Source organism: Gracilinanus agilis, chromosome 3, assembly GCF_016433145.1.
Source record: "Gracilinanus agilis isolate LMUSP501 chromosome 3, AgileGrace, whole genome shotgun sequence".
NCBI lineage: Eukaryota > Metazoa > Chordata > Mammalia > Didelphimorphia > Didelphidae > Gracilinanus > Gracilinanus agilis.
The window spans coordinates 597,130,729-597,143,664 of NC_058132.1; the positions used below are offsets into that span (position 1 = coordinate 597,130,729).

At 36.6% G+C, this 12,936-nt stretch overlaps 1 protein-coding gene across 1 annotated transcript in view; it reads right to left on the reverse strand.

Annotated features, from left to right (window-relative positions):
• Window positions 1-12,936, reverse strand: part of LOC123242705 (alpha-aspartyl dipeptidase-like) — a 28,914-nt gene that overhangs the window by 13,244 nt on the left and 2,734 nt on the right. The window contains 5 exon segments of the mRNA XM_044670649.1: window positions 442-501; window positions 3,911-4,084; window positions 6,460-6,539; window positions 10,805-10,879; window positions 11,850-11,938. Coding sequence (XP_044526584.1) covers window positions 442-501; window positions 3,911-4,084; window positions 6,460-6,539; window positions 10,805-10,879; window positions 11,850-11,938 — 478 coding nt within the window.

Consider the following 12,936-nt stretch of genomic DNA (forward strand, 5'->3'; position numbering starts at 1 on the left):
TTTTTACAGAAATGACCTAAGATTAAGTTCTGAGTAATGATCTGAATAAGCCTGTATTACTCTAATTATCATGGTTTTCTGGCTTCCCAAGTATCTTAATATGCCAAAACCCGGTTTCTCTGAATCTTTTAATTGTTACTGAAACCTGTTTGTTGTTTTCTGGGAAGAAAGCCAGTTTCTTACTTTTGTTTCCCTGGAAGCATCTCCTCATCACTTGTAAAGAAATCTGATTTTCTTCCTGGAGTGTAATTTAAGGTGCCTACTGCCTTAGATACCAGGCTGAAGCAAATGAAAAGTGGAGCAGTGGAAGAAAAAAAAGAGGAAAGATGAGAGAGGCAAACACAAAATTGGGAAAAGCCCTGGGATTGTAGCTATGCATATGGTCTTATCTTTAGCTTCCCACTCTTGAGATTGGCTATAGAAGCAAAATGCGAACAATACCAGCACTGGAGGGGTGTCTGGCTCCTCGTGATACTGAAGAATCCGTGCTTCACGTGTCTCCTAGGGAAGGGAAACATTTTTTTATAATTTTTTTTTTAACCCTTGTACTTCGGTGTATTGTCTCATAGGTGGAAGAGTGGTAAGGGTGGGCAATGGGGGTCAAGTGACTTGCCCAGGGTCACACAGCTGGGAAGTGTCTGAGGCCGGGTTTGAACCTAGGACCTCCCGTCTCTAGGCCTGACTCTCACTCCACTGAGCTACCCAGCTGCCCCCGGGGAAACATTTTTTTAAAGAGAAAGCTATCACTGGTGGGTCCAATCAGTGTTTCCATTTATTATCCTGCCCCACAGATGCATCCAAGTTACTTAACTTCTTGTTTACCTTAATCCACTGGAGAAGGAACTGGTAAACTGCTCCAGTATCTTTAGAGAGCATGGTCCATGAGGTCATGAAGAGTCAGACATGACTGACAGTAACAAGATGCCTGTGAGTTTCCTCAGTCCCTTAAAGGCCTCAGGCATCAGTGATGAGGGACTATCATTACTAAACCACTTGTGGAAGGATGCCTGGAATCTGGGAAAGGTCATCTGAAAGCCTCAAATGACTTCCTCAGGTAGCCCTTGTGAAGCTGTTCTCTCTTCATTACCACCCTGAGGTGTTCAGATAACACTTGCTTCACATTATGCTCTGGCACCCACAAAATGTAATGGTTTGGATACCACATGCAACTAAAACTAAGTCCCTCATGCCTTGCTACTGGAGCTTTCCTCACTTGCCAAACAAACATATTTATCCTTGCCATCAATTAAAGCACCTGAGAAAAAGCAGCAGTAACAAAAAGGGAAATTGGGTTGAGAGTCCTGACTGTATAAGGCACCAGCCATGAAGCCTTGGGTATTCACTCAACTGGAGGCGGTTTTCTCCTCTGTAAATACTTTGGTTTTAATAGGCCTTAGGGCAGTGATGAGCAAACTACGGCCAGTGGGCCAGATGAGGCCCCCTGAAATGTTCTATCTGGCCATGACATTATTCCTAATCTGACGAATACAATGAGTAGGATACAATACAATGAAACTTCGAAAGAGTTGCCTTAGAAACAGATTGACAGATGAGTATTTCCTTTCCTTTGGCCCCCTCTTTAAAAAGTTTGCCCATCACTGTCTTAGAGTGTTAACTAAATAAAGATGATCATCTATTAACCAAGGCCTTTTGTATATATTACTCTTATGGACCACTGCCAGTGCAAATGTTTATTCTCAGGATGCACTGGGGAAGGTTTAAAACTCAAACAAATGAAAACATTTTAAAAGAAAGTATCGTGTTGGCAGCTAGTTAGCTCAGTGGATTAAAGAGCCAGGCCTAGAGACTGGAGGTTTGGGGTTCAAATCTTGCTTCAGAAACTTCCTAGATGTGTGACCCTGGACAAGTCACTTAACCCCACTGCCTAGCTATTACTGCTCTTCTGCCTTAAAACGCAAAAGTACTGATTCTAAGGCAAATGGGAAGGGTTTAAAATATTTGTAGAAAAAGCATCATGTCCCTGAAAGTCATTAGTTTTCATCAAACAGAAATTTTCTTTTGGTAAAATATCATGCCTATCAGATGGAAATGCTTGTTGCTATGTGTGTAAATGGAATTAGCTCTAACCCATTCATAGTCAAAACTCTACTTATCCTAGGCATAGAGATGATGTCATCCCCACCTCCCTCAAAGGGGAGGGGAGACGAGTTACCCACACATGACAATAAGTAACAAATCAAGAATAAGGGACGGCCCTTTGGGCAGTCCAAATCAGTGTAGAGGCTGCCATTTGTCCACTTGAATTAGAGGTGGACCCACAGGAAGTGAAGAGAGACATTATCTCTTCAAGTATGTGAGTTACTAGCTGGTGAGAGAGTTCCGGCTTTGAACTTGGTGCTGAAGGTCCTTGGCTGAGACCTCAGGCTGCCTCTACTCTGAATTGTCACGTGGGTAAGCTAGGCTGACTTCCTTGGCCTACCTTGGCGTTTCCAAACTCTGCCTTAAGTAGCCTCTCTGATTTCTAAGGTCTTGTGGCTTGTAGCCTAGTTTAATTAGCCTTTTAACTCTCTCTCCGCACAGGCCTCTCCAGGCCTGGACTAGCCTCTCCCTCTATTTCCCTACCTTCTACCTTCCTAATTGTAAATAAACTACCTTAAACCCAATCCTGACTTGGGTCTATTTTAATTATGGAATCAATCTGAATTGTTGATTCCTGGCGGCCACACTTTAAATATATATCTATAAAATATTTAAAATCTCCCTCTTACAATTTGGCGACCACTCTGGTCTCAAACTTCCTCAATCTTCCTAAATTTTCTTGAATTCTTCTTATCTTATAACTATCCTCTAAGTCAGCCTTCTCACAGCTCGCTTTGGAACTGCACTTAATATAAAGCTGCAAGACTGGTGAGATCAAACGGGAACCCTGAAAATACAGCTAGAAGGCCATTCCCTTACCTTAGGGAACAAATAACCCAATTAGCTGGCTTTTAGTTTCACCTGAAAAAAAAAAATCCCATTTTTTTTAGTTGCCGTACTAGGCCTAGAAGACTGCTTTGTCTCTTAGTTAGGCCACTAGGCCAGGGACACACCCGAATAAGGTTTAAAAGAAGCCCTGTTCCTCACCAAAGCAGAAGGCACTAGACTCAGCATTTTAGTAGGTTTTTTTAGGGAGAGTAAATTTTTTAGGCTACAATTAGGCCTTAGCCTTCTTTTCTATTTGCCAGATAAGGAAACGATCTAAGAGAGAAGCAGATGCCACTTTGGTGACCCTTGTACCTGTGGATCTCAGTCTCTGTGATGAATGTCGGGTTCACTGAAGTCCTTACCTATACATTATTTACTGACTGCTGACTAAGGGCTAAGAGCAGACGAACTTTGTTTTTCAGGAGAGAGTTAATGATTACCACCTCAATAACTATCCACTGTTTTTTTTTTCATAATACTCCTAAAGGCAAGGAATAAACACCCAACTTCTTTTAATGTTTTGTTACTTTTAACTTATAATATTTAATATTATAATTATATAATTTAATTATATATAATTATACATATTATGTATAATAATATAATAAAATTCAAAAAACTCTTTCTGACTAAGAAGTTGTACAAAATGCAACAAACCATGAATTCCCCAGAACAATAAAAATTCTTTTCTTCTCAAAAGCATTTTGAAATTCAGTGAGGGCAGTTATTCTTCTTTTCTTTAAATTTCCCCCAATAGCTTGCTTATCCTTAAAAAGGGGTGGGAGGGCAGGGAATGGAAGCAGTACAACACAAGAGAGTTTCTCTTATAACTCTTTTGTGAGATAGTCCTCCTACTCTATGTTTCAAATATCATCTCCTCCCACATGGATTTCAAGCAATATCAGCAAGTATAAACTATATGTGCCAAAATCTACATTAAGATTGTTTTAGCAAATATAAGAATTTTCAGTGGAATACTTACACCCATATGTGTGCTGTTAACATCTGGATCCAGGTAGTGGGGATTGATATTAAAAGGAACAAATCCCAAAGCCTCTAATGATGGTGGGAATACAATTGGCATATCATTGGTTGTATTGATGCTGATGGTGGCTATGTTTGTTCCAGCACTAGATCCCATGTATGGCACACCTGCCTGAAAGATCCATATAACTGATATAAAAAAACCAAGTCATATATTGAGAAATGACTGCAGAGCCAAAAACCAATACCAAGAATAATCCTGTAACAACACAGTTTTTAGGGTCTTAGAGCACATACACCTCCAGAAGTTTAGTCTGTAGTCTCTAATGATATCTACAACTCTGAAGATAAAAGCATTTTCCAAGGAAGCAAAAACCCCTCTAAATACTTGGCCCAAGATATGAGGCTACTATAGTAGGAAATAAGGAAGAAAGACTCCCTTTGAAGTAAGGATCTGACAGCCCTAGAGGAGAAAATCAAATTAACATTGGCACAGCATGTGTAACTAAAGCTGGCATGGATCACATCATTAGAGAGCTCCTTTTTTCAACCTCTAAGGCCCTTCATTGATTCAAATGCTCTGAACTGGAAACTGGAAAGGTAAATCTCAATTATATATTCTTGTTACTTCTGCCTCTGGTGCCTGATGAATTCTACCCAATGACACTAGATGACTCAGCCTGCTGCACTTTTAAGTCAGTGTCCTTGGAGCCTGGGTAGTAGAAATTACAGTGAAGTTTGAATGATGGCATACCCAATTTACGGAGCTCTTGCTTTTAGGTGACATGGAACAAGTGCAAATATATTTCTTACTGGTCTACAATCTGGGATCCACCAAAAACCTAAGAATAAAGTTTTTACTTTTGGTCTGTCTAGAAGAAAGAAAAATCTCTCAGGTCTAGGTCTCTGAGGTTACAATTACACCAAGGCAATAAATAACAGTTGTGATCCTTAAGCTATCTGTAGCTTGGATCAGATCACATGCACAAACTAAAAAGAAGCATTTCTCTTAAAAGGAAAAAAAAAGCACACATCAAAGCCATGGTTATCCACAACTATCTTGAAGGGTGTGTGAGAATCAACATCTTCTCTTTTTAGTTTCAGCAAAGGAGGAGAGAGATGGGGCAGAGAACTGACTAGAAATAGAGCAAAGGTTTAGGTTACACTATCACAAAACCTGACAAACTGGCTTCTAAGAGATGTCTTAAGAATTTAGGGCCCCAAGAAAGGTAGTGCAGGGGTTCTCTCTTTTTTATTGCAGAAGTACATTGCTCTTGAGTTATCATGCAGGAAAGAAGCTTCTGGGGCAGTACTTTTTTCTCTATGAAGGGAGAGAAAAATACAGATAGTTGATAGTGGCTTTCTTGTTCCTTTGCATTATTTTCTGGACATTCCTCTTAATATAACAGAAACTTTTTAACCCATAAGCAAATTTAATAAGACCTAGATTCCATGAAAGTGATTATTATATTCATTTACAGTCTTTTTTAGAGCCTTGGAGGTTGCTGAAAACATTCCAAATATCTCTGAGCTAACCACATTCTTTTCTCTCCAGTCCTTCCTGCCCTAAGAGTCTGTTTTATAGAATCCACAAATCAAGGTGGTTTTGTAATCTTCTACACAGAATTCTTCACAATTTCTTTGTTACTTCTTATCTCAAATATAACAGTTCACTTTGTCCACAGTATTTTGAAAATTCACACTTCAAAATGCAACAAGTTCATCTAACATTTTATTTCCTATAATTCTGATTATAATTATTTCCTATATTTTTACTATTACATATACTTAATATCAATTCTAAGACAGAAGGTAAGGGTTTTAAAAAAGCATCAGAAAGGCATTGCTAAAATAGTATCCCAACAACTGCCTGAACACATGGGCGGTTGGAGATATTATTGGGGATGTAGACACTAAATGATAACTCTAGTCCAAGTATCAATAATATGGAATTAGGTCTTGATCAATGATACATGTAAAACCCAGTGGAATTGTGCGTCGGCTAAGGGGGTTTAGGGGGTATTGGGGGAGAGGGAAAGAACATGAAATATGTAACTAGGAGAAAATATTCAAAATAAAAAATAATTCCCATAAATGAATGAATGAATGAACAAACAAATAAATGAACAAATAAATAAGTGAATAAGGAAAAAAAAATAAATTTCCTTCTAGCTGAAAAAAAAAAGAAAACTAAACCTCTGATGGTTAGAGGTGGGGATTCAAAAGGTATATATTCTATTAAAATGATATATAATAAAATGATGTATTCTAAAAGAAATAGTATTCCAATTATTCCTATATTATATATCTCTTTGATCTGTCTTACCTCCATAAGTACACATAACAAATAATGCCACATCTATTATTAGTGCTAGAATGCATTCCCACAAATTTGGTTGGTGTTATTTAATTGTGCCTATGGGAAGAAATTAAAATGTAACAGCTAATCTATTTTTGAAGGGAAAGCAAGACATGGGAAAATAAATATCAAGATACCCATAGAATCACTTAATTCTAACCTTGGCAAATCAATTAAGGTCAACTTACATTTAGGACTCGTTTCCTGATCTCAGCAATCAGATTTAAATCATATAATGTTTTTAGAAGTCTGAAAGTATTACCGCCACCTGTAGAAGAAAAACAAAAAACTCATTTTACTTTGCCTAAATAAAAAAGTGAAATTGTGATTCTTTCAATGCACTTTCAAAGTATAAGTTGTAAGCAAACAAGCATAGTCCATAAACAGATTACAAAAGACTAGGAACATATGAACAGAACTTAGTTATTGGTCGGTGTTACAATTAAAAATGATAAAGACTGATATAATAATATAAATTAGTATTTTAATTAAAGCCATGCTGATAGAGATAAAATCATTAGACCACTCGCCTGTAAGTATTCAAACTACCTCCGCCATTTTTTACCTTTCCTATCACCCGCGCCTGCTAGCTAAGAGGAAGTTCAAAGTCACTTCAGGAGTCTATATCTCCTATCTTACATCATCATACTTCCCGTTTGCCATGAGGAATCATGGGAAATGTAGTTTCAAAGCTCCCACATGTCCACAAACACTACTTTTAAATGGCATCTCCCAAATTCCAATTGTACAATTCCCCCTGAGATCCGGCAAAAGAAAAGGTTGGCCCTTTTTTCTTCACTAGATCTGTAAACATAGACAACTTCTAATTTTCAGGAATTTGGGGATAAAAGAAATAGATGAATGAATGGATAAAATTAGCCGCATTGACAAAAAACCAATTTGGGGGCAGTCCCCTATTGGCATAATAGTGTATATTTAAAACAATATATTCAACTTAATTTCGACTCCCCATAATTTCAATTAACTGCACCCCAAGGTTCAAATTTTGGTCTTCATGATACAATGAAGGCTTTTCAGGCATCTTCATGGTGTCTTCACCAAACAGGTTCGTCGTCTGGATTCTGGGGAGATGGCAAGATCCTTATCCTGAAATTATTCTCAAAAGAATTTAAACTAAGCATTATAGATTACAAAACATACATTTTCTTCTAAGAATTATACATCGGGGAAATGAGCCAACCTAGATGTCTGTTTGACTAGCATGGAGAAAGAATCCACCCTGTCCGTGGCCCTTTGTCTTAGAGATAAGATGCAGATCTTTGTGAAGACCTTGACTGGGAAGACCATCACCCTTGAAAGCCCAGTGATACCATTGAAAATGTCAAGGCAAAGATCCAGGACAAGGAAGGCATCCCCCCAGATCAGCAGAGGTTGATCTCTTCTGAAAAATAGCATTTACCTTCAGAAGGTAAATTTTTTAGTCTGAAGGGGTAGTAAAGAAAACCAGTGGTTAACAGCAACCAACATTTGAGTGTCTATTTCATGCAAGCTATGTCCAGTCTGAAGGAAAACCAAGAAAAAGAGTAGGGGTTGGCCTGAGGAGAAAGAAGCAGGGTTGGCCAGGCTAAAAGAGCTGATTTAGAGTATGTTTCTGAGAATAAAGTAACAAAAGGATATCCACTGATAACATTATTTTAAAATATAGTTCTAGAAACACTATAAACAAGTCAATGCGTAAAGAAAAAGGAATGATCAATTTATTAAGTGCCTATATGTGCCAGGCATTGTCATAAGAGCTTTACAAATATTATTTCATTTCTCACTCAGTCCTGCCAAAAAACCTATGAGAAAAATTTCATCCCAAATAGCTACAGAATCTATAAAACTATCCACCAACTGAACAATACAAAAACAATAAAACATTCTACAGAAAGAGTCTCAAACAATTGGAGAGATATTACTTGCTCATTGTTGATCAATATGATTCAGTACCATGCCAAACTATGGAAAGATTAGTTGATAGATCTAGAAAAAAACAATAAGATTCATTTGGAAGAAAGGTAGATCATGAAACTCAAGGGAAATAATGGGAGAAAAGAGTTGGAATAAAGGGAACCTAGCAGTACCAAATCTCAAAGTTTATTACAAAGCAGTAATTATCAAAATAACCAGAAAATTGTAAAAACAAAACAAAACAACTAAGTGGAACAGGGGAAGAGATTAGTTAGCCAAGACTCAGAAGCAATGGAACTTTGAAACTACAGTACATGATAAATTCAAAAACATTAACTCTAGGGGTGTCATAAGGCAACAAAAATTAGTGGGAAAACTGGAAAGCCTTGTGGCAGAAATGTGACAGATGACTGACATAACAAATGGTCACATCACAAGCAATCCTGGCTTTCTTTTCTTCCTCACCTGTGGTACTCCATCCTCTAGCACTGTGCTTCACACTGTCTCTACCCCATGGCTTGAGTGCACTGCTTTCTCATCTTGATCTCTTAAAAATTTGATCACACAACTGCTACTGTCTTTTCTTCTAAACACCTTGTATTTACCTTCATATTTATGCATATATTTTTATGTGTTCTTCTTGTCTCTCCCTTAAGAATGTAAGCTTATAGCAAAAAGGTGTTTGTTCATTCCTTGTATTTATATTCCCTGCACCTCGTACAGTGCCTGGCACATAGTAAACAATCAATAAATACATATTGATATACTGATTTATCCTTCACCAGAGAACCAAATTATAACTATGAATTTTCAATTTAATTGAAAATCTTTTAAAATCCTATTAAAATATCTGAATTTAAAATACCAAATAGTAATATAAATCTTTACAACAAAATATTTTATGAAACACAATCATTTACGTAAAAAATCTGGCAGTATAAGCTCAGTGACCTTCATAATCTATCAGTTTTAACATTCCTATTATTGCTAGACTTTGATTAGGACATACCTTTCTAATTCAACATGAATTATATTTTATTCAAAACGTTCTTCCCAGTATGTAGCCCAGCTGTAGGGCTTTAGGTCAGCTGATTCCTTGTGATTCTTCTTCATTGAACAAGATGACCTCACACTTTCTTAACTGTAAGGTCCATTATACTGTACTTCCTTTCAAAAAAAATTAAATTTTATTTATTTTTTCTATTAAAAATATTCCTTCTCTTCTCCCACCTACCCCACTAGAAAATCTGTATTCTAAGTCCATAACTTCTTTGCCAGGAAGTAGAAGACATTTTTTAAAATTCTATTTTTTTTCAATCAGCAAAAAATCTACCTCATTCCACATTTCTACTCTGCTCCCTGCAATGAAAAAGAAAAACAAAACCCCTATTACAAACAGGTATAGTCAAGCAAAACAAATCTTCATATTCGCCATGTTTAAAAAAAGTCTCATTTGGCTCTTATAGTCCTCCATCTCTATATTAAGTGGGAAGTATTGTTTTTTATCATTAGTCTTCTGCAGGGGCTGGCCAGTAGGCTAATCAGTTTCCAAGTCTTTCAAAGTTGTCTGGCTTCACAATATTGTTGTCTTTGTATAAAAGTTCTCCTGGTTCTATTCAGGTTAACTCTTTATCAGTTCATACAAAGTCTCAGGTTTATCTGAAGACACCCCTTCATCATTTCTTATAGTACAACAGTATTCCATCTTTTTTATACCACATATTGTTTAGATATTCTCCAAGTGATGTTCACCTCCTTCGTTTCTAATTCTTTACTTCAAAAAGAGCTATATTTTTGTACACATTTAGTTTGTTTTACTTGGGACTAATCCCTCCCTTAATCTACCTTCCCTCTAATTTTCCCTCTTCCCCTTTCCCTATTTCCTTGTTGAATGAAATGTATTTTTTATCCAATTCTGTGTATATGTGTTCTTCCCACCTTTGATCAGTTCAGATGAGTGAGGTTCAAGGGTCAGCCATTCCCTTCATCCTTTCCTCCTTACTTGTATAGTCAAATGACGTAATTTCCCCGTAACCTTCTTCTCCTGCTTTTTATATTTCTCTTGCCCTCTCTTTCTATTCTTTTAAAATCACTAGGAAAAAAACAGAATCACTCACAGGAATTATCTAATTAAACTTCCTCAGGACCCCCTAATAAGGTTCAGAGGAAGACATACATATAATCACCTTATATTAGAATGTAAGCAGTTTACTTTATTAAATTCCCTTTTCCCTCCAAAGCTTAGCTTTGCTGGGTTAAGTTGTTCTTAGTAAGGCTATATCCTTTGCCTAGAATATCATATGCTAAGCTCCAAGATGAAGTTATAAAATTTCTAACTGCGTCTCTCTAATAAGCAAATAATTTTACTTTTTACTTCTTCAGGAAAATAAAACTTCCTATGCAAAACCTTTCCATCCAGAAGCTGCTAGCTAAAGTATAACTTGAAATTACAGAGTGGTCTTCTTAGTCATACCTTTACAATGGTTCCAGCTTTACTATCTTAGATATGTAACTTTTCTTAAAGACCTATTATAATTTAGAACTTTTAAAAACAAAATTTAAAAAGAAAATTTAAGTAAGTCTTGGAAACTATAGATTCAAGATGATTTCACTACTTACCTACAAATATGGCTTCAGATTTTCTTATAGCTTCCACAGGATCAGAAGATTCATGAATGCTGTCTAACCCATATCCTTCAATTCAAAACAGAATTTGATTTATTCACATCTGATATGACTTCTGCATAGACAAGAGGCAACATCTTTAATCATTAGAAATTGGCAGAGAAAAGCTATCAGCTTATCTTCAGCTTTATAAGATAGCTGAAATACTGGATGTTAGTGCCAGGCCTTCTGGCACTTTAGGGTAAGTTAACCCCACAAAGCCTTAGTGTGTTAAATTATAAAATGATTTATTAACAATGTGAAGATAAACATGAAAGTGACCTGAAAACCATTTTTTTAATCTAGACCTCTGATTTCAACTTTTTGGGGAACTCTAAAATTCTCCCTATTGACTGACAACTCATCTTTAACTTGGTTTTAGAAAATTACCCTGAGGGGCAGCTGGGTAGCTCAGTGGATTGAGAGTCAGGCCTAGAGATGGGAGGTCCTAGGTTCAAATCTGGCCTCAGACACTTCCCAGCTGTGTGACCCTGGGCAAGTCACTTGACCCCCATTGCCCACCCTTACAACTCTTCTACCTAGGAGCTAATACAAATAAGTTAAGGGTTAAAAAAAAAAAAACAAAAAAAAAGAAAGAAAATTACCCTGAGCTCTGAGATTAAATGACATGCTTGTAGTTACACAGCCAGTATGTCAGTATTAGACTCCTGGAACCCAGGTCCTTCTGACTCCAAGATGATCTCTATTCACTGATATACTACTTCTTGAAGGCAATACTATTACTAGAAATTCTGAGATTTAAGGTAAAAATTACTTTCCTAGGAAAGTCCCCAGCTATATTTTGGAATAGGGAAAAAAGGAGAAAACTATTCCTAGATTTCTGTTCAATTTTTAGACAAGTCTACCAAATACGTGGGCTCCCAAAATATTTTGCATAAGCATGATATATAGTGGTTATGTTGACTGATAATTAAATTACTAAAATTTAGTTAATTACTAACATTCTGGATAGTCTGCAATGAGGGAAGCAGCTTTTTACCTAAGGTTTCAAATTTTTCTCTTGCAGTCTTGGCATAGGCATCTCGATCATAAAGTGCATATGGAATAAAAAGAACCCGATTCACTTTTCTGGGGGGGGGAAGCAAGAAAAACATTTTTGCCAGAGAAACTTTCACAGGATTTAGCAGTAAATATTTCTTAGTTCTTGCTGTGAATAGATCTGATTTATGGTTCTGTCCTAAGAGAATGCACATCTTGGGTCTGTTTATAGAGAAGTTACTCACAGAACTAAAAAACCAGCCTAAACTTCCAAGCTTGACCCTGAAACTAATGAGATATTCATTATATATATATATATATATATATATATACACACACACACACACACAAAATAAATAAGTCTTAAATGCAAGAATGTGTCAAAATCTGGGGGAAGATTTTTCTCTTATTCCCAAGTGAACTGAAAAATCATTTTTTTTTTTTTTTGGAATGGACTGATTTTAGGATTTCTTCTTCCCAACTCATCTATAGAGATGTGCCAGTGTTCTTGCAAAAGATACCTCCCATGGTTGCTTTGAGGATAATATGAAATATTGCATGTCAAAGTGCTTTGCAATCTGGCTTCAAACCTTATCATTCTACTTAAATTGCTCTCTTCAAAATGACTAATAGTCACTTCCTGCCACATCTTTCCTCAATACTCAACCTTTTGGACCTTTCTACAGCACTTTACATTGCTGACTGTTCTTTTTCCTGGATATTCTTTTCTGTTTTGTTGGTTTTTGTGTTTTTTTTTTTTTTGTTTTTTGTTTTTTTTTGCAACTGCTCTTAGTTCTCTTCATTCCTAACTGGTTGCTTTTTTGGACTATATTTTTGTATCATGTCCCTCCCCAAAAGTGGTTGTACCCCTCAGCCCTGTTCTGAGCCTTCTATTTTCTACGTATTCTCTGACTGAAGGATCTCACAAGCTCTCACCATTTAAATTGTTATCTTTATTTTGATAACTCTCTGACATATGCATCTATCTGTCTATACAGAAACGAAAGTGAAGCCCTTGAGATCTGATTTCAGGAATCTAGTTAAATATTCTACTTGAGTTCCCAAATAATCTCTCTTCTGCATTCTAG